The sequence below is a fragment of the Crocuta crocuta genome, unplaced genomic scaffold (genome assembly GCF_008692635.1).
Source record: "Crocuta crocuta isolate KB4526 unplaced genomic scaffold, BGI_CrCroc_1.0 scaffold277, whole genome shotgun sequence".
Classification (NCBI taxonomy): domain Eukaryota; kingdom Metazoa; phylum Chordata; class Mammalia; order Carnivora; family Hyaenidae; genus Crocuta; species Crocuta crocuta.
Genome location: NW_027531912.1, coordinates 226,426 through 248,108, shown reverse-complemented (window position 1 = coordinate 248,108; position 21,683 = coordinate 226,426). Strand labels below are relative to the sequence as shown.

At 34.2% G+C, this 21,683-nt stretch overlaps 1 protein-coding gene across 5 annotated transcripts in view; it reads left to right on the top strand.

Moving 5' to 3' along the window:
* Window positions 1-21,683, top strand: part of ZMYM2 (zinc finger MYM-type containing 2) — a 106,537-nt gene that overhangs the window by 35,333 nt on the left and 49,521 nt on the right. For 4 of the 5 annotated variants that reach the window (XM_077774727.1, XM_077774730.1, XM_077774728.1 and 1 more), the window contains 4 exons: window positions 2,823-3,111; window positions 4,811-4,976; window positions 5,735-5,947; window positions 19,206-19,277. In XM_077774727.1, coding sequence (XP_077630853.1) covers window positions 2,823-3,111; window positions 4,811-4,976; window positions 5,735-5,947; window positions 19,206-19,277 — 740 coding nt within the window. The remainder of the gene's footprint in view (window positions 1-2,822; window positions 3,112-4,810; window positions 4,977-5,734; window positions 5,948-19,205; window positions 19,278-21,683) is intronic. The other variant, XM_077774729.1, reaches the window with a different exon arrangement.

Genomic DNA, 21,683 nt, shown 5'->3' with positions numbered 1-21,683 from the left:
GTTTAATAAATGATAATGCTCAAATTAATTTCAAAATAAGTTTTTTGTCTTTATTGTAATTATAAATATCTTAATATCAGAGTATGAGGAAGGAGATAATCTCACCATTGAGAGTAGTACATTTGTAAACTGTTTCCTCCTACTACCCCTTTAAATACCTAACAAAACATCTTGAACTTTTGACTATATCAGGTCTATATGTCTGATTTATTCTCTATTTAGCCTGGTTCCAGTTTTTAGTATTGAAATAACTCTTAAGAATATTTTTATGCATGTATCTAGAGATACTTATTTCTTTAGGAATATTCAGTCAAAGGGGCATATCATTGTAAGAATTGTGTTCCTGGGGGTGCCTGGCCGGCTCAGTTGTATAGTGTGTTACTCTTGATTTGGGGTTATGGGGTTGAGCCTCATTTTGGATGTAGAGATTACTTAAAAAAAATAAAAAATCTAAAAAAATCGAGTTGTGTTCCTGATTACTCAAGCTGTTACACAATGGAATGTATACTACTTACTAGAAAAACTAAACAGATAAACCTCTTTGCTCTTTTGTTTCCGAATTAGCTCATGTTTTTAAATGTGCTGTTTTTTATTAGTAATAGGGAGTTATAAAATCTTGGCTATATATACTAGCCTCTCAGACTAATTGTGACTTAGGCAAATTAAACTGCTGTCCCCTATGTCCTGTGAATAAAATAGAGGGTTTAGACAAAACTTATCTTCCTAAAAGTATTTCGATGTTGGAGGATGTGGAAATTTGAAAGAAGTAGAAATGTATAAGAGCTGAAAAATAGGTAAATGGAGACTTCTTATTTATACAGGGTCTAAAACTAAATTAGAAAAAAATGCTGGTTTTTCAAAATCAAGATAATACCCTTAAATTTAAATTGTTTCTTTAAGTGTATGTTAAAGTGATAAACCTATAAAATTGAGCGTATGTTCAAATATTTTTGATTGAAGGCTCTTCATAAGGTGAAATTGCCAATTAGTTACCATAGTTGACTCTTAACTTCCCCTCCCTCCCCACCCCCCATGCACTTGAAAATCCATATATAATTTGACTCCTGCAAAACGTAACCACTACTAGTCTTTGGGTTTTGTTTTGTTTTGTTTTGAACTAGTAATCTACTGTTGACTGGAAGCCTTACTGATAACAGTCAACATGTATTTTGTGTGATATGTATTATATACTGTATTTTTATAGTAAAGTAAGCTAGAGAAAAGAATGGTATTAAGAAAATCAAAAGGAAAAGAAAATACATTTACAATACTCTCCTATTAAAAAGTCTATATACAAGTGGACTCAAGTTCAAACCCATGTTGTTCAAGGGCCAACTGTATTTTCTTCATAGTCAATATTTTTACCTATTTATTAAAACTGGTCTGTTATCCTGATCATAGCAGAATAGCAGAATTCCAGAATGTACTGTTTACTCTATGTATGAAGTAAAATTTTGTGGAGAGGGGTATTTTGGAGTAAGGTCCAATTTCAATAGCAGTGTTATGTAGCCCCTTGAAATCATTAGGTTGATGGACTGGGTTGGAACCAGGAAATCTCCCTCTTTAAGGTTTTGAAAATATAGAAGCTTCCTGAGCTCTAGATAAATTTGTACTTCCTGTGGAAGGGGAAAAGAAACCAAACAATTGTTTTTCATACAGAAGGGCAATTTCTTATGTATGGAAGTTGAAAATTTGTAATAACCTAAAAAAGAAAAAAATTACTAGAGACAATAGTAGAACCTAGAAATGGTGGCCTGTAAAATTTCAAAAGGAAAAAGGTTATGGTGTTGGTAGTGTAGTGAGAGATCTGTGGAGCAATAACTAGTAAGCGGGAGACTTCCTGCTAAGTACCAGCTTATGAGAGAAAAAATAAATTATTCTGCACTCTGCTGTCAAATGTTGCACATATCTTTTAATTCTGTTCTATGCTGAAACGGTTTGCAGTGAGAGAGGAATATGATGTTGGATGGGTCACTATATGTTGGCTTATCATTTCTGTGTGACACTCTAATTTCTTTGGTATTATGTGGTCTATTTAGAGACCATGGAAATAAACATGGAAAATGCTGTTTTTATATTTAAAAATATTTATTTATTTTGAGAGAGAGAGGGGGAGTACATGTGTGCATGTGCATGAATGGGGTTGAAAAGCAGAAAGAGATGGGGGGAGAGAGAATCCCAAGCAGGCTCCATGCTCAGTGTGGACCCTCTGTGGGGCTCTGTCTCAGGATTGTGAGATCATGACCTGAGCTGAAATCAAGGGTTGGATGCTTAACCAACTGAGCCACCCAGACCCTTTGGGAAAAGCTGTTTTTAAAAAGATGTTTTGAATATAATCATATATATAGTTTACCAGACCTGTATTTGTCAAGTGTTTGATTGGCCAAGATTTTATTACAACTTTCATGATCAAGTTCTATGTTGATACTGTATGTGTTCCTTACTTAAAGGAATGTTCTATAAATTATTTTGTTTAATAAATAATGGCTAATATTTTTTAATGCTTCTATCCTACTCACTGTGTTTTATTGCATGTATTATATCATTTAATGTTACCATTCTTATGAGTTTGGCACCATTTCCATTTCAGAGAAGAGTTAGGTACAGAGTTAACTTTCTGGTTTAGAAGGTGGAGTCTAAATGTCAACCAGGCATTCTTAATCCAAACAAACAAAAGTTTGTTTTTTTATCTCTGCTACATTGCTGCCTTATTAATGTCTTAAACTTGGACAGGATGGGAAGTTAAAACTTTCTCTGATAGAAATTTTGATGTGTATAAATACCTGTTTCATTTAGTCTTCCTTGTGCGTTTTGTTTTTAAGATTCTTGGATCTCCCAGTCAGCTTCATTTCCTCGTAATCAGAAACAACCAGGGGTGGATTCTTTATCACCAGTGGCCTCGCTTCCTAAACAAATTTTCCAGCCTTCTGCACAACAACAACAGCCTACTAAACCAGTTAAAGTCACTTGTGCAAACTGCAAAAAACCTTTACAGAAGGGACAGACAGCTTATCAACGAAAAGGATCAGCTCATCTCTTTTGTTCTACCACCTGCCTTTCTTCCTTCTCTCACAAGCCTGCTCCAAAGAAACTTTGTGTTATGTGTAAAAAGTAAGGTTTACCTTTCTTTTCTTTCTTTATTTTTTAGTGAAATACAGTTGATACACAGTGTTACATTAGTTTCGGGTGTACATCATAGTGATTGGACAAGTCCAGTAGGTTATATAGGCTCTGCTTTGCTCACCACAAGTGTAGGTAAGGTTTACATACATAACTCCATATGGTTGAATATTGGTGGTATATAATTGTAGGAAAATTATGAGAGTTTTAGAGGCGAATTATGGTGTTTGAAAAATTGGTAAGCTAGTTGTTGAATCTTAAAACAGAACTCAAATTTGCAGTGGCTTTGGAAGATTGCCTACTACCACCAGGTGGCTGATGATTAAAAAGGCTTTTTATTTGGTGAGTGTTTCAGAGTTGCTTTAGATACTAGGCCCTTGTAATTAATTTTGTCTCTCATCTCCATTGAACTCCTTGAATTTGTCAAAATGCATGTTTATTTGCATTATTAATTATTAGAATTCTAACCGGATAAAATTGTAATTTACATCACATTAAAATAGGTGAAATTTTGTACCATCTTCATATTCAGTTTACTTTAAATTGGCAAGTCTTAGGATTTTATGTTTTTATTCTTGTTTTGAACATCAAGTCATTATAATACCCATTGTTTTAAGACTCAGGTACCACTTTTTTGATAGCTTTGGGGAGAGACAGTTCTCTCTTGTATTGTTTGTTAGGTCTTGCTTCGCTAGTTAAAGATAGTGGAATATGGGAGCGCCTGGGTGGCTCAGTCGGTTAAGCGTCCAACTTCGGCTCAGGTCATGATCTCATGGTTCATGGGTTTGAGCCCCAGCTCAGAGCCTGTAGCCTGTTTCAGTTTCTGTGTCTCCCTCTCTCTCTGACCCTCCCCTGCTCACGCTGTCTCTCTCTCAGAAATTTAAAAAAAAAAAAAAAGGTGGAATATGGTATATTATGTGCACAGTCAAACCAGGTGGGCTTTCTTTCTGTACCGTCTCTGGAAGCAGCCCAAGTTTGTGAAGATGGTTTTAGATCTTAGAACTTTGGAAAGGGCTCTGTACAACTTTCATAAATTCAAGTATTAGAATAGTAACATAGTTTTTAGATTGCTTTATAGTAGTAGACTTTTGAATACTGTAATATAGGACCTTAAAATTCAGAATTTTATTAAAGGAAAGCTTCACAAGTCATCAGTTTTGTTTCCTACCATTTCTAATTGCAGTTAGCTGTATAGAATGGTAGTTGGGTTTCTTTTGGGTAATGGCTATGGGGGTGTACTTAATTAAGTTCAGTTATCCTCTTTAGAATATGTGTCATATTTCTGTGACCTAGATCGTTCAAGTTTTCTGTTTACCTATGGGAAAGGAATTGACTAGGTATTATAAATTTAGATCTCAGGAAATTAGGCTTTGATGTTAAACTTCATATAAATAATAACCAACTTTTTTTAAAAAGTGTTTCTAGTGTCTGAATGCCTTGTTAAGAAGTTTGAAGATAAATTGGATACTGACAAAGATTTAATAGTATAAAATAATTTTTCTTTGTAATCTGCTGTGTTCACATTTTATTGCCAAGAGTTTTTAAATAGTAAAAGTGATTTAATAGATCTAAAAATGGTGTTTGATTCCCAAGATAAAATCTGTGGAAATTAGAAATGTTAGTTGTTACTCTTGTATTTGATTTCCTTTCAAATACAGTTTTACTTTAAGTTGCTCCACTTATTTTTCAGAGATATAACCACAATGAAAGGAACCATTGTGGCCCAGGTGGATTCAAGTGAATCCTTCCAGGAGTTCTGCAGCACGTCCTGTTTGTCTCTCTATGAAGACAAGCAGAACCCTACTAAAGGGGCTCTAAATAAATCCAGATGCACAATTTGTGGTAAACTAACAGAGGTTTGTATTTTTGTGCCTTTTCTCTTAGTTCTAATTAATGGGAATATTCTTAGCTTTACTTAGTAGTTACGACATCATCAGTATATGTTTCCTTAAAAATTAAGATACATACTTCATTATGTAATCCCATTCTCCCATTGGGAGAATGATTTAGGAAATATTAAAATATCATATTAACTTTTTTTCCGGAGGTTTGGAACATGTAGAGACAAAACCATAGTGTTTAAATATAGAGGCTGGACCACAAACTAGCATGCTCCAGAAGGAGAACAAGTAGAGGGAATATTTTTCAATAACTTCACATTGTGTTAATATAGTATTAAAGTTTTTGCATTTGATTGTATTCAAAGACACCTGTGTATTATATAAACCTCATTTGAATTATTTATAATATTTTCTCCTACCTTTCTAGAACAGTGTATTTTATTTATAGCTCCTTTTGGATTTGTCTAAAGATTCCAATCTTGTTGTTTTAGAAGTTTTATACTAGCGCTATTGAAACTGGGTTGTTTCCTATCATGTTTAGATATCTGTAGAGAAGTTTGTAAAGCGATGTCACTAATGCTTACCTATCGGCCATACACGCATGTCTTGTGTATATAAAGATTAGTTCAAAGAATCATGATGAGTACTTTGTCTTTATTTTTCCCTAAGTAAGCCTTCCACAGAAAACTTATTGAGGCATTTGCTACTGGAGCACCTTGTTATTTAGCTACTTGTGTTACTCATTTATTTTTTAAAATTTTGTTTGTTTTTAGATTCGCCATGAAGTTAGCTTTAAAAATATGACTCATAAGCTGTGCAGTGATCACTGCTTTAATAGATACAGAATGGCCAATGGTTTAATAATGAATTGCTGTGAACAGTGTGGAGAGTACCTGCCCAGCAAAGGTGCTGGAAATAATGTCCTGGTGATTGATGGTCAGCAGAAAAGATTTTGCTGTCAAAGCTGTGTCAGTGAATACAAACAGGTAATTCATGATCTAATCAAAATTGGCCATTCTTTTGAGTATGTTTTAATTGCTGTAATAGTTTATTTTAGCAGCATTTATTTATTAACTAGATTTATCCTGGAATCTCATTTAATTCCATTATTGTCTTCATCTCTTGGAGAGGACAAATCTCAAATGAATACTGATATATGTAAATTACTGGAAATTGTGATTTTTACTTATAATGGTAAATGCTAGCAGAATGATTACTCTTTTGAAATTTTGTAAATATATATATATATATATATATATTTTTTTTTTTTTGCTGGGGCACCTGGGAGGCTTAGTTGGTTAAGCGTCTGACTCTAGTTTTGGCTCAGGTCATGATCTCATGGTTTGAGTGTTNAGCTCAGGTAGTGATCTCACAGTCATAGGACAGACCCCTGCATCAGGCTTTGCGCTAACAGTGCAGAGCCTGCTTGGGATTCTCTCTCTTTCTCTTTCTCTCTCTCTGTTTCTTTCTCACTCTCTCTGTGTCCTTCTCCTGCTCACATTGTGTCTCTCTCAAAATAAATAAACTTAAAAAAATAAAATAAAAAGAAATATTTTTGGAGTGTTGGAGAAGAGGGGTTGAAAATAGGATTTTTCAAAACTTAGTTTAAGAAGATTACTTATATTTCAATTTTAAGGTCTTTTGGTTTAGTTTATTTTTGAATATATACATAAATGTAAATATATATTCAAAAGTAAAATGTACATTAAAAAATATGTTCAGAGAAAACCAGCTCCTGTTTCTATCTTCTTTTGATTCCTACTTATTTTTTATAGGTATCAGTTTTTCAGTTCTTACTATTTTGTTTTCTGTTCTTCATGAAGAATTAAGAAAGTATGTAATTCATTCTTAGTTTCTTTATTTCCTGTACAAAAGGCAGCATTTTTCATTTCACAGTATATCTTGGAAACATTGTCTATCAATGATATATGGGCCTTCCTCTTTTTTTTTTTTTTTCATGGCTGCTTGAGTTAAATTTTCAGCAAAATTGTGAGCTGATTATTAAAAACATTCTTAAAAATAAATTATATAAACATAGATAAATTTATATTAGTCTGCTAGGGCTTCCGTACCGAAATACTAGACTTGAGGGCTCAAACAACAAATTTATTTTCTCCAAGTTCTGGAGTCTAGAAATTAAAGATCAGGGTACCTTTCAGGGTTGGCTTCTGGCGAGGCTGCTCTTTGAGGCTTGTAAATAGCCTCCTCTTGGTGGTTTCCTCACATGACCTTTCCTCTTTGCAGAAGGAGGGTGTGGGGGAGGGGGGCAAAGAGAAGGGATCTCTGGTCTCTTCCTCTTCTTATAAGGATCTTTGTGTCCTGTATGTTTACGCTTGTACTCTTAGGACTTAATTTAACCTTAACTGCCCCTTAAAGGCCCTAATCTAAATAAGATCTCATTGGGAGTGGGGCTTAAAGATAGGAATTTTGTGGTGCCTGGATGGCTCAGTCAGTTAAGCATCAGCCTTTGGCTCAAGGCATGAATGACCTCATGGTTAGTGAGTTTGAGTCCCGCACTGGGGGAGCTAGAGCCCCATTTTGGGTGAGGCTGGCTTCTCTGTCTCTGTCTCTCCTGTCTCTCTCTCTCTCTGCCCCTCACTCACTTGTGCCCTCTCTCTCTCAAAAAAAAAAAAAAAAATCTGAATTTTGAGAGGAACACAATTCAGACTTCAACAATACTGAAAATAAAAGAAGTACATAAAACCTATAACTTCCTAAATATTGGATTGTATTTTTATATTATTTGTGTTCTTAAAGTTATCTGTGTCTGTTGTGTTTATACAATGGAAATCTTAGAAATAATGGTATGCTTCCTGTGTATCTCTCCAGTTTCATTTTGTAGCCTGAAATTAGCCATAGTGGGATATTTTCATGACAAATGATGCAAATTATGGGGTCTTCCTTAATCTCCCAAGAGCTAGTGGTTAGTCATACCCCAGACAGCACTGGTTATATAATGGTTTATTTGATCACTTTGCTATTGGATGGTATTTGGGTTATTTCTAGTCCTGGTTATTCAGGTGGTGAATAACCTGATACACTTTATCTGTATTTGTGGAGGTATGGTTTTAGGGTAGACTCTTAGAGTAGACTCTAAGAACCTGGTTGCTTGCCTAAGGAATGCATATGTTAGTTGGTTAGATATTGTTATACTCCTCTCTGTTATAATTGTACCAGTTTGTATTTCTCTCAGTAATACATGTTGAGTGCCTGTTTCTCCATTGCCTCTCCAGCAGAGAATATTAACACATCATTTTGATGGTAAAGATGGTATGTTAATATAGTTTTAATTCATACTCCTTTTGTGAGGAACGATGATGAGCAGTTTTTCATATTTCAGAGCTACTTGTCTTTCCTTTTCTGTGAACTGTTTTATATCTTTTACCCATTTTTGGGGGGTTTTTGATCTCAGTTTTTTCCATTAAATTGAATATTTATTTTATTTTAATGAGCAAAATGCATTTGTAACTTGTTTACAAGTAATTTTACCACCTACCATGTTACAGGTATTGTCCTAGTTGCTGGAAATAGTACAGTGGGAAGTAAAGTAAACATAGGCCCTGCTTTCATAGGACTTGCATTGAGGTGGCAGTATAAGCAAATTCGTCAGCATAAGGAAAGATCTATGGTGATTGAAAGGTTCAGACTAATTATAATCTTCAAGACCTCACTGTAGTATTTGATGTTGATGATTATGTTGCATTTATTGTCTTCTGATATGCAGAAGGTTTGGTTAAAAGTGCTAACTTTAGTTGGCCTGCATTAAAATTCTGGCCCCACCAATCATCTGTGTCCTGGGCAAATTATTCAGTCTCCTTTGTGTCTTGCCTCATTTCACCATGTGTAAAGTTGTGGAAATAGGAATCCATGTCTCATAGTGTTATTAAAAAATGAAATCTGAGCCTTCTTGATTTTTAAGATCCTCCTTCAAGAACCTGAACATTACCAGCCTCTTTTGTGTCCTCTCCCGGTTACTCTTCCTTCTGCCTCTTCAAAGATAACCACTGCCCTTGACTTCTAACATGGTTTGACTTCTTATAATGTTTATTAAGTGGCATTAATATGTAATGATATCGTGCTATGTTATATATAACTGTGGTTGGGTGCTTAAAAATTTTTTGCCATGTAAAATTTTTATTTTTTAATTTTGTTTTAAGAATCTTTTTTAAGTTTGTTTATTTTGAGAGAGATAAAAAGTGAGAGAGGTGGGACAGAGTGAGAGGCAGAGAGAATCCCAAGCAGGCTCCACTCATCCTGGACCCCCAATTCGGGGTTCAATCTCACAATGTAGGGTCATGACCTGAGGCACCCAGGCACCCTGTAATGTAAAATTTTTAATTATTTTCAAATTAATAGTTTTATTGCTTCTTGGTTTTGTTTCACATACTGTCCTCACTCCCAGACTATAAAGGAATGTTTTTCTTATTTTCTTTCTAGTGATTGCAAGTCTTCATTTTAATATTTAAATCTTTAATGCATGTAATGGAATTTATTCTGGTATATTAAATTTTAGGTCAAATATTATTTCCGTCCAAATGACTGTTCTTGAGAATCAGCATCTTTATGTCAGAATGTCCTATCATAGAACAATGGATTTCATTCTGTTTTATCAGTGTTCTTATTAAATTTATTCATAAATATTTTATCTTTTTATTGCTATTTTAAATGAGGTTTTATTTTCCATTATTGTGTGTGTGTGTATACATAATATGTATGCCTACATATATTTTTAAATTGATTTTAAATACCTACTGTCTAACTAAATCATCATTATTGGTTGATTTTCTTGGATTTTTAACTAAAATATCATCATCTGCATGTATAGAAAGTTTAGATCTTCCTTTACATTTCTTATTCCCATTATTATTTTGTCTTGCATAATGGCATTTCCTAATAACTCCAGTAGAGTTTTAAATAGTGGAAGTAGTAGGTATTTTTGTTTTTCCAGTGGGAATACTTTTGGTATTTCCTCATTAAATTAGATGTTGGCTTTATGGTTGAGGTAAATATATGTTAAATATATTAAAGAAGTACCCATTGATTTTTGTTTTATTAAGTATTTTACCAAAAATGAATGTTGAATTTTGAAGGTTTTCAGTGTCTCTGGCAGTGATTATATGATTTCTTCCCTCCTTTAAATCTATTAATACATGAATTATTGTAATGAATTTCCTAATCCATGTAACCATTCTTGCCTTGCTAGAATAAACCGTACCAGGTCATTGTTAATATTTTAAATGTTTAATTGTAGTTGTTAATATTTTATTTGGTATTTTCCCATTAGTATTCATAAATGACATTGTGTTTAATATTTTGGGTGCATTCTTTAAGATATCAATGTTATATTTGCTTTAAAAAATGCTTGAGTAAAATTCATATCTTTATATGGCTAAAGCAAAAAAATGAAAATTATGAATTAAATATTCAACTCAAAAAGTTACTCAAAAGACAACAAACTAAAAGGAAAAGAAAAAAATAAAGGTAAAAGTAGAAGTTAATGACTTAAGAAGTAAAAACAGTACCAAAATAATTCAGAATACTGCTTCTATGATAAATTAGGTCTATGAAAAACTAGACCAGCTGATCATTAACCTAATCAGGAAAAGAAGTTTAAAAATGGGTAAATTCACAAAAATAAGAAATGACAAGGTAGCCTGAAGCATTAAAACAGGAAATTGAAGAAAATCAATCATAAAAGGACTACTTGGTGTGCAACTTTATATAAAAATGCTGAAAACCCAGATTGAGTAATTTTTGATGAATATAATATTTTTGTGCATGTGGAAATCTAATGTACTTAAATTGACTCTGGAAGATACAATAAAGCAGACTTTCCATAGAAGAAATAGCGATAGCTATCAGTGAGTTAATCCACAAGGGAAATTCCATCATATTTAATGTAATCTGAGTGCTACTTTAAATCATTCCAGAGCATAAAAAAGGAGGAAAATAACTTTAAAATATTTTTTTAGTTGTGATAAATATATATAACCAAGTTTCTAGTTGTTTTGAAACGTTTTTAAGTATACAGTTGAGTGGCATTAATTGCATATAATGTGCAATCATTGCCTCTATCTTCAGAACTTTTCAATGATCCAAACTGACAAGCTAGCAACTCCTCATTTTCTCCTACCTCCCTGGTCCCTGGTAATCTCTCTCTCTTCTTTGTGTCTTCATGAATTTGTCTATTCTAGATATTTCATATACATGAAGTCGTATTACTTTGTCCTTTCATGTCTGGTTTATTTCACTTAGAATAATATTTTCAGTTTCATCCATGCTGTAGCATTACTTTTTATGTCTGAATAATATTCAGGTAGAGACCACATTTTGTTTATCCATTCATTTGTTGCTGGGCATCTTGGTTGTTTCCAGCCTTTTGGTTATTGGCATGCAAGTATTTGAGTCCGAGTTTTCAGTTCTTGTGGGCATACACCTAAGAGTGGAATTGCTGGGTCATAGGGTAATTCTTTGTTCACCTTTCTCAGGAACTGTAAAACTGTTTTCCAAAACAACTGTATTGATAATTTTATATTCTTAACAGCAATACATGAGGGTTTCATTTACTGGATGTCTTTCGCAACACTTAACTACTTTGTTTTTTTTTAATATTTGTTCTTTATTATAATCCTCTCAGTAGGTGTGAGGTGGTCTCTCTATGGTTCTCATTTGCATTTCTGTGATTAGTAATGCTGTGGAGCATATTTTCATGTGTTTAAGACAGTTTGTATATTTTCTTTGAAAAGTATTGAAGTCCTTTGCCCATTTTGAATTGCATTGTTTTTCCTTTTATTTTTCAGTTGTAGTAGTTTTTTTATATGTTCTGAATATTAATCCCTTATTTCATATATGGTTGCAGATATTGTCTCCCATGTTTCCTTTCTACTTTTTTGATAATGTCCTCTAATGTATAAGAATTTTGATGTTAATAAAGTCCAATTAACGTCTTTTTTCTTTGTTGATTATGCTTTTGGTTCATATCTATGAATTTGTTTGCAAAATTAAAATTTAAGATGGTTTAGCCCTATGTTTTCTTCGAGAATTTTACGATTTTAACTCTTATGTTGAGGTCCTTTGTCCTTTTTTTTTTTTTTTAATTTTTTTTAATTTATTTCTCGGAGAGAGAGAGCGCGCGTGAGCAGGGGAGGGTCAGAGAGAGAGGGGATGACAGACTCTGAAACATGCTCCAGGCTCTGAGCTGGCAGTCAGCACAGAGCCCGACGCGGGGCTCGAACCCACGAACCGTGAGATCATGACCGAAGCGAAAGTCGGACGCTTAACCGACTAAGCCACCCAGGCACCCCATCCTTTGTCCATTTTGAATTAATTTTTAGAATATGAGACAGATCCAGCTTCATTCATTTGTATGTGGAAATCCAATTGTCCCAGCATCATCTGTTCTATTGTTTCTCCCATGGAATAGACTTGCCACACTAATCAAGTATTAACTGGTCATAGATGGGTAGGCTTATTTCTGGACTCTCATATATATTCCATTCATCTACATGTCTGTTCTTATGCAAGAACCACATTGTTATGGTAACTTTGTAGTAAGTTTTGAAATTAGGAAATGAGTCTTCCAACTTTTTTCTTCTTTAGAGTTTTTTTTGGATATTCTAGGTTCATTGCAGTGTTATGTGAATTTGAGGATTGGCTTTTCCATTTCTCCAAAAAATAATTTTGATAGTGATTGCATTGATCCTGTAGATGGCTTCGTTTAGTATTGACATTTCAACAATGTTAAATCTTCCTGTCTGTGGATATAGGTTGTCTTCCTGTTTATTTAGATCTTTCTTAATTTCTCTAAGCAGTTTTTTCATAGTTTTCATTGTACAAGTCTTTCATTTTCTTGGGTATATTTCTAGGAATTTGATTCTTTTTAACACAATTGTTAATGTAATTGCTTTATTAATTTCCTTTTCAGATTCTACATTGCTCATGTTTAGAAATACATTTGTGTTGATCTTGTACCTTGCAACTTTGTTGAATTTATTAGCCCTAGTTGCTTTATTGTGGATCCCTTGGAATTTTTTCCATACAGTTATGTCATGTGCAAATAGCAGTAGTTTTACCTCCATTTTGGGATCCCTTTTATTTTTTCTAAATGTTTTGGCTAGAACTTTCACTATTTTATTGACTAGAAAAAGTGATGAAATTGAGCATCCTTGTTTTACTTCTAATCTTAGAAGAAAAAGCCATCTGTCTTTGACCATTGAGTCTGATGTTAGTTGTGGGTTGTTCATATATGGCATTTATTATGTTGAAATAATTTTCTAATATTCTTAGTTTGTTGAGTGTTTTAGTCAGAAAAGTATGTTGGATTTTGTCAAACTTATTATTTTACCATTTGATTATCATGTGGTTTTTTTACCTTCATTATGTTCATGTGGTTTATTATTTTACATTGAACCACTCTACATTACTAGGATAAATCCCACTTGGTTGTGTTGCATAGTACTTTCAGTATGCTGCTGAATTTGGTTAACATTTAACATCCTAAATTTATATCTGACTTGAGTTGATAACAACTTAATTGGCATTTAAAAACTCTGCTCCTATAGAGGTTCCTGGGTGGCACAGTCAGTTGAGCGTCTGACTCTTGGTTTTGGCTCAAATCTTGCAATTTGTGAGTTCAAGCCCTATGTTGGCAGTGCAGAGCCTGCTTGGGATTCTCTCTCTCTCTCTCTCTCTCTCTCTCTCTCTCTCTCTTTCATAAATAAGCTTTAAAAAAAAAAAAGAAAAGAACTCTGCTCCTATAGTCCTAGCCCCAGCCCCATTTACGTTATAATAAATTACATCTTAAACATTAGTTGTGTAATAATAGATTTACCATTAGGTTTTGTGCATTTATCCTTATAATCATGTAGGAAATAAAAAGTGGACTTAAAAGCTAAAGTACACCAATACTACATTGTATATTTGCTCATGTAGTTATTTTTCTAAAGAGCCTTTTTTGTCCACTCTGATACTGTCTAGTTTCCTTTCCATTTCACCCTAAATCTTTGACTATCTTTAGTAATCTTGTAGAGTAGTAGGTCTAATGGTAACAAATTACCTGTTTTTTATTTGATACGTCTTTATTTCTCCTTTTTGGATAATAGTTTTGCTGGGTATAGTATTTTTGTTTTAAAGTTTCTCTCTTTTAGCATTTTATATATGTTATCTCGCTGCCTTTTGGCTTCCAGGGTCTCTGCTGAGGAACTGGTGGGAAAATCTTACTGAGGATTCTTTGTACTTGATAAGTAGCTGTCTCTTGCTGCTCAAGATTCTCTGTGTCCTTCAACAATTTGATTATAATTTGTCCTGTTGTGTGTCTTTTAAGTTTATCCTACTTATAATTTGTCATGTTCTTCAGTTTTGTGGATTTCTTTCCCATCGTCAAATTTATGAAGTTTTCAGCCAATATTTGTTCAAAAAAACCTGTCTGCTTTGTTCTCTCTATTCTTATGGTACTCAATGCACATGTTGGTCTGCTTAATCTATCCTATAGGTTCCTTAGGCTTTGTTCACTTTTTTTTTTTCACTTTCTTTCTGTTCTTTAGACTGTAAGTAATTTCAACTTTGGCCTTATTACTGCTGGTGAAAGTTTGACTCTGTTAGTTCTCATCTTGAGGGGGTAGGTGACAGGGCAGCTTGTTACTTCCTGATAGATTAAGAAGTTCAGGGTCCCTACTTGAACTTTTCTCACATCACCCTAACTGGGTTGCTGGCATGGGGTACCTTATTCCAGCCAGGCAAAGGTGGAGTCTAGACTTTCTACTTGGTCTCTCTAGTGTGGCTGGATTGGTGCCACATTGCTCCTGTGGTGTTTGGATCAAGTAGAGGGGCTGTTGACTAAAAGTTTTTTGTCTTTCTAGGCTGTAATTCCTTTTTTTTTTTAAATATTTTTATTTATTTCTAGGAGAGAGAGAGAGAAAGCGTGAGCAGGGGAGGGTCAGAGAGAGAGAGGGAGACACAGATTCCGAAACAGGCTCCAGGCTCTGAGCTGGCAGTCAGAACAGAGCCCGACGCGGGGCTCGAACCCACGAACCGCGAGATCATGACCTAAGCGAAAGTTGGACGCTTAACCGACTAAGCCACCCAGGCGCCCCACTAGGCTATAATTCCAATTATATTTCTCCTATAGCTATGTCATTCTGTTGCTGGTTTCAAGATTTTTTTCCTTTGTCTTTACTTTATCCAAATTTTAATAGTATTTAAAATTTTTCAGAAATTTGACTGTGATATATTGTGATTCTTTCAATTTATCCTTCTGGGGTTTGCTCCTTCTCTTCTGTCTGTAGGTATCTATCTTCTGCCTGGTTTGCAGTGTTGTCAGACATTCCTTTGAGAACTTTTTCAGCCTTATCCTCTTTCCTCTCCTTCCAGGACTCTAGTGACATGAAAGTTAAATATTTGTTACAGTTTTACAGATCCCTGAGGCTCTGTTGTTTTTTATATTTTCCATCCAAGTCTGTTTTCTTTCTGTTCAGATTGGAAAATTTCTATATTTCCCTTCACTGGTTCTTTCCTCTGTCTTCTTCCTTCTGCTATATGTTGTTTTTTTTCTTGTTGTTTACTAATAATTTTTTTAGAATGATTTTAGTGTTATAGAAAAATTAAGCAGGTAGAACAGAGTTCTCATGTTAAGGTCTTCTGTTGACACCTTAAATTAGTTAAGATAACGTTTGTTACAGTTAATGAGCCTGCATTATGTAAAGTCCATAGTTTATTTGGATTTCCTTAATTTAAAAAAAAATGCTTGTTTTTGAGAGAGACAGAGTACAAGCAGGGGAGGGGCAAAGAGAAAGGGAGACAGAATCCAAAGCAGGCTCCAGGCTCTGAGCTGTCAGTGCAGAGCCCGATGTGGGGCCTGAACTCTGAGATCATGACCTGAGCTGAAGTTGGATGCTTAACGACCGAGCCACCCAGGCACCCATGCATTTCCCTAACTTTTATATAATGTCTTTTTTTCTGCTCTAGGATTGTATCTAAATTACAACATTATATTCAGTAATCATGAAACCTTAGGGTGGTCTTGGTTGTGACATTTCTCATAGTTTTGTTGTTTTTGATGATTTAGGTATATTGTAAAATGCTTTTCTATTGGAATTTGTCTGATTTTTTTCTCATCACTGATAGGTTTTCAGGAGGAATACCACAAATTTTTAAAATTTACCACAATTTACAAAAATTATTAGTGTTTACCTTTTACTCTTTTCCCATTTTCAGCATATCACGAGGGTACATGTGTCAACATGATTTAGAATGACTGCTGAAGTTGATATGTATCACCTTGCTGCAGTAGTATTGTCAGAATTCTCATTGTAAAGCTCCCTTGCCCCCATTTCCATTCTGTATTCTTGAAAGTGAATCACTGTCTCCTTTAGGGTGGCGTGTACAGATACTAGGAATTTTTCTGCCTAAGAGATTTGTCTTTTATTTTTTATTAAAAAAATTTTTTTAATGTTTTATTTCTGAGAGAGAGAGAGAGAGAGAGAGAGAGAGAGAGACAGCATGAGCAGGAGAGGGTCAGAGACAGAGGGAGATACAGAATCTGAACCAGGCTCCAGGCTCTGAACTAGCTGTCAGCACAGAGCCCGACGCGGGGCTCGAACCCACAAACTGTGAGATCATGACCTGAGCCGAAGTCAGATGCTTAACCGACTGAGCCACCTAGGCACCCCAAGAGATTTGTCTTTTAACTCTTACATTGTTACTTTATTCAGTCATTTATTAACATCAGTAGGGACTCTTGGGTCATGTGGCAAAAAAAGGCATAAGTAAAGCAATTAAGTTTCTTTACCGTTTACAGCCCATTGACAAGGCCTGAGACAGCAGAGTGACCTTCCTCTAAGAGTCCTCTAAGGACTACATGTTGGTACTTTAGTTGAACATTAGCCTGCCTCCAGGACCCTAGAAGTCTCCTCTAACATATACAAATTCCTTTGGGAGCTTCCTTTTTATCTCTGTCCCCAAGATGTATGTTAGCAAGCATTTTTCAAGCCTAAGGCTTCATGATATTTATTTGAAAGGTCTCCGTAGGTTTTAGTAGACTATAGTAAATGACCTTTTCCTAACAATAGCTAGCCTCTCAAGGTCCTAGAAACCTTGCTTCCAAACTTAGAGGCTTATGCTGCCCCTAACCCCCTCCCAACTTGAAAGTATGTAATCAGCCACTCTTCACAACCCCAGTGCAGCTCTTTCTACCCAGGGTCCTGTCCCTGTGCTTTAATAAAACCATCCTTTTTAGGGGTGCTTGGGTGGCTCAGTTGGGTAAGCATCCGAACTCTTGATTTCAGCTCAGGTCATGATCTCACAGTTTGTGAAATTGAGCCCTGTTTGAGGCTCTGAGCTGACAGAGCATTGCCTGCTTGGGATTCTTTCTCTCCCTCTCTCTTTACTATCCCTTGTTCCTGCTCTCTGTCTCTGTCTCTCAAAATAAACATTAAAAAAAAAATACCCTTTTGCACCAAGACAACTCAAGAATTCTTTCTTGACTGTTTACTACTGAACCCCAACATTATCACATCAAAGGGTATTTTATGATTTGGGGCTATAATAAAATACAGCTTTATTTTGTTAATCAAAATTTTCTAGCTGTGGCCATTGGGAGCACTTTCACTTGATTCTTATGTTCTTTTGACATACCTTAATCTATCCATTGATTTTTAAAATGTCTGTTACTAGTTTTTTTCATTCCTAAAATTTCCATTTGGTTCTTCTATCTTCTTCTTCTTTTTTTTTGATGAGAACTTCTATTTTTTCATTTTTAAATATTTTTATTCTTTATTGAAGAATAAATTATTTGTTTATTCTTTATTTTTATTATGGCTGTTGGGGCACCTTGGCTCAGTGGGTTGAGCGTTCAACTCCTGATTTCAGCTCAGGTCATGATCTTGTGGTTCATATGATCGAGTTCTGCATTGGGCTCTTTGCTGACAGCACTGAATCTGCTTAAGATCTTTCTCTCTCTCTCTCTCTCTCTCTCAAAATAAATATTTAAAAAATCTTTGTCATATAATTTTAACATCTCTGTACTTTCTTTGTTAGCATCTACTTATCTTTTTCCATTTAAATTGTTGTTTTTGTGGTTTTTGGTAGGATACATGATTTTTGTTAATTGAAGCCTGGAAATTTGGGGTATTATGTTATTATATTCTGGATCTTATTTAAACCTGCTTTGGCTGGCCTCAGCATTGCCAGGTGTAGGTAGAAATCCAGGCTCTCCACTTGGCCTCTGTTGACACCTATGAGGTGGGAGGAGTTCCTTGTTGTTGCTGGATGCGGGCAGGGGTTCTGGCTCCACTCCGGGCTTTTGCCCAGCCACCCTAAATGGGAGGAGCAGGAGTATCATCTCCTTACTGCCCCCCACGTAGCCTCTGCTGAAATCAAATGATCCTGTTCTAGTAGGTGTAGAAAATATTCTTTATACTATCGTTAAATAAAATAAAACTTATTTTTAAAATGTTTCATCTTTCATTCTGTAAAATATTATTTTCATGTTTAATTCCTGTTTAATGAACCTGTTTAATATTGCAGGTTCATAATCTACAAGTAAGCAAATGAAAATCCATGCATACATACATTGTTACTTGATAAAGGGACACAGTCAGACATCTTTGGAGACCACTACACATGATGCTGTAGTGAATGTCTCCTCTTTAGCCGCAGGAACTAAAACTGAGTGGTGATCCTTTCTTATCCTTGCTTTCACCTCCCCTTTTGGCTTTTGTCTCTGACATTTTAAGTTGGCTGCCATTGTTGTTTCTGCCTCCCTTGGTGAATTAGTTTCTGGAATATACTGATACAGGTAGTTAATAATTTAGGTCCTGGCAGTGGAAACTGTAATACTTAAAACACTTCTCTTTCAGTATTTTATTTTCCATTTTCTTGCATAGTATTTTGACTTTAATGGAAAGCAGAATGCTTTTCTGCAAGGAATAAAGATGTAAATTTATATGTGCTGTAAGCTGTCACGTGTTCTAAAAACAGTTTCCAAAACAACCCATTTGCTGATAATGAAAACTAACTACATAGCCTCTAAGTCACTTCATTTAGAATGCTTTGAGGTACCATAGGCTGTAATGAGATCTTAGAATACATTGTTATCTAAGAGAAATAAGTAATTTTTCTTTTTGGTTATGTCAAAATAGAGGCAAGTGAAGTCTAAGGGTCTATTAATAATTTGTTAATTGTTGTATTATTTTATCATCAAATTATTACTTTTTTTTCCTATAAAATCTTTTAAAATCTTTTTTTCAGGTAGGTAGCCATCCAAGCTTCCTGAAGGAGGTTCGAGATCACATGCAGGACTCTTTCTTAATGCAGCCTGAGGTAAGCAGGATGTAGCTGTGGTTAAGCCCTTGATAATTTCATGTATTTCTTACTGTCTTTATTATGTACCTGAAAAATCATGTGCATTTTAAAGTATTATGTTAAAATTTATGAACTTAAAATATGTCAGATGATGATTGTTTTCTTACGTTATCCTAGGCAAACTTTATTTCACTAAACTTTACATGTATTTTCTTGTGATATGCTTGTTTGCTTTTAAGTATTTGTTAATTAAAAATTATTTCCAGATAAAATTTATGTACAGTACCTTGTCTGCAGTAAGCATTTAACTAGGATATAAAAGACCCTTTTCTTTTGTGCCTACTTTAAAAATATTAAAAACCCTTTTTTTGTAAATATTTCTAAATTCATATTCTTTAATCCAGATGAAGAAGTTAGTGTATAAATTAATATGTGAATAAATGTATATAGTTAATAATAACTGTAGCACAAGAAATTTCATATTGAAATAATGCTGCTATATGATTAATCTATAGACCTTATTCGAATTTTAAACATTGATGGTCCCTTATAGCAAATGGAAAAAAAAAATTATTCTTGTTTAGGATCCAGTCCAGGATCATAGGCCATTATTTCCTTCAAAATGTGTCTCTTTTTCCCTCCCTCTTCTGAGACCCCACTTCCAGATATATTAGATTTCCTGCTATTGTTCCATGGTCTGTGTGGCTCTATTATTTATTGGTCTTATCTTTTTGGTCTTTTCTTCATTTTGTAGAGTGTTTATTGTTGTGTCTTTAATTTTACTAATCTTTTCTAATCAATTGTCAGTCCATGTGGTTTATTTTACATCTCAGATCTTGTATTTTTCATCTCTAGAAGTTCCATCTGGGTCTTCTTTATATCTTCTCTTCCTTGCCTCATTATGTTCATGTTTTCCTCTACTGATTTCTTGAATATTTAAGCATATTTATTCATAGCTCTTGTAACATTTTGCCTTCTATTTTCATAGCTGTCATTTCTAGATCTGTTTCCACAGCTTGATTTTTTAATTTCTACATAATGAGTTATATTATGTTTTGTGGAATGTTTAAAAGCCTTTGTTTCTTATCTTTTGTATAGTTTTCTAGTTTTTAAAAGTGGGAGGTTAAATCTGATACTCCCATCACGCATGGCTGGAGTGGAAGTCCCATCTGCTTTAATCTGAAATAGTTCCCTAGTCTTTGTCTTGCATGACCTTGACATTTTTGAATACTATAGGACATTTCATAGAGTGCCCCTCAGTTTCATGTACATTAAGTCTTTATCTCTTGAGTTACCTTCCCATGTGGTTCACTGACTTGGTCAAAATGTAGTAAAAGAAATGTATTACTTACATGTAAAAAGAAAAATTCAGGGGAGGTTTTAAAATCATGTGATGATTAATTTTGGTATGCATATGGAATTGGTTAAAATTTAAATGTAAGGCACCATTTTTCAACGAGTATACTGAAAATGAACCAATTTGCCATAAACTCCCCATTATATTTACCTTTTGCCATACCAGTATCTTGTTTTAATTAGTTCTGCCTTATTCTTTTACACTGAATTTATAAGTAGGTTTATTTTTTCCCAGGCCTGAGTGAAGAATATAATAATTGTGAATTTGTTACAATTAATTTTATTTTTAAAATCACTTAATGTATAATTTATAGGATGAATGAAATTTAAATATGATTATTTTGATTGTTTACATATAAAACAGAAAACATGGCATGAACGAATATCTTTTTCTTTTTTGCTAATGTTCTTTCATTAAATGAGTCCTTTTATTTTTGAAGTAGTGGTGGCTGTGAAAGTGGCTGTGTTAAAATATTTTCAATATTAATGATTCTATCTTTCTGATAGTACTTTCTCATTCTCTTCAGATAAAAGTATTTGTCAGTGTGGACCAGTTGCTTAGCTCCTTGTTTACTTGACCCAATTCAACTGGTCTACTTTTTATTGGTACGTCTTAAAACTTACTAATTACTTAACCATTCTGCCAATAAAATTATTGTCAACTTGAAGGATGTTTCTAATAAGTTAAAAAAAAATCTAATCCAAGATTAGATTAGATGGTTGGACTTCATTTATATTGATAAAAGAATTCTTTATGGGTGCTGCTACATGCAGGGTTGTACAAACATCTACTGAGAGCTACTCGCTTTTTCTTTCTATAATCCTGTGATCTAATGGCAAGTGTCCTGATAACTTTAGTATTCCTAATTTGTACTGTGGTGCCAAGTTTTAAACATTCTTTTTTCCTTCATTGTTTTATTGATGTGTTTTCTTTATCCTTTCCCCATTATAAACATTTAAATTACTATGTAGGCCTCAGGAAAATATTTTGTCATTTCAAACAATAACCAGCATCTCCTCTTTGTAACATTGGGAGAGTCATAATTAGATTTAATAGGTTTGCAGCTT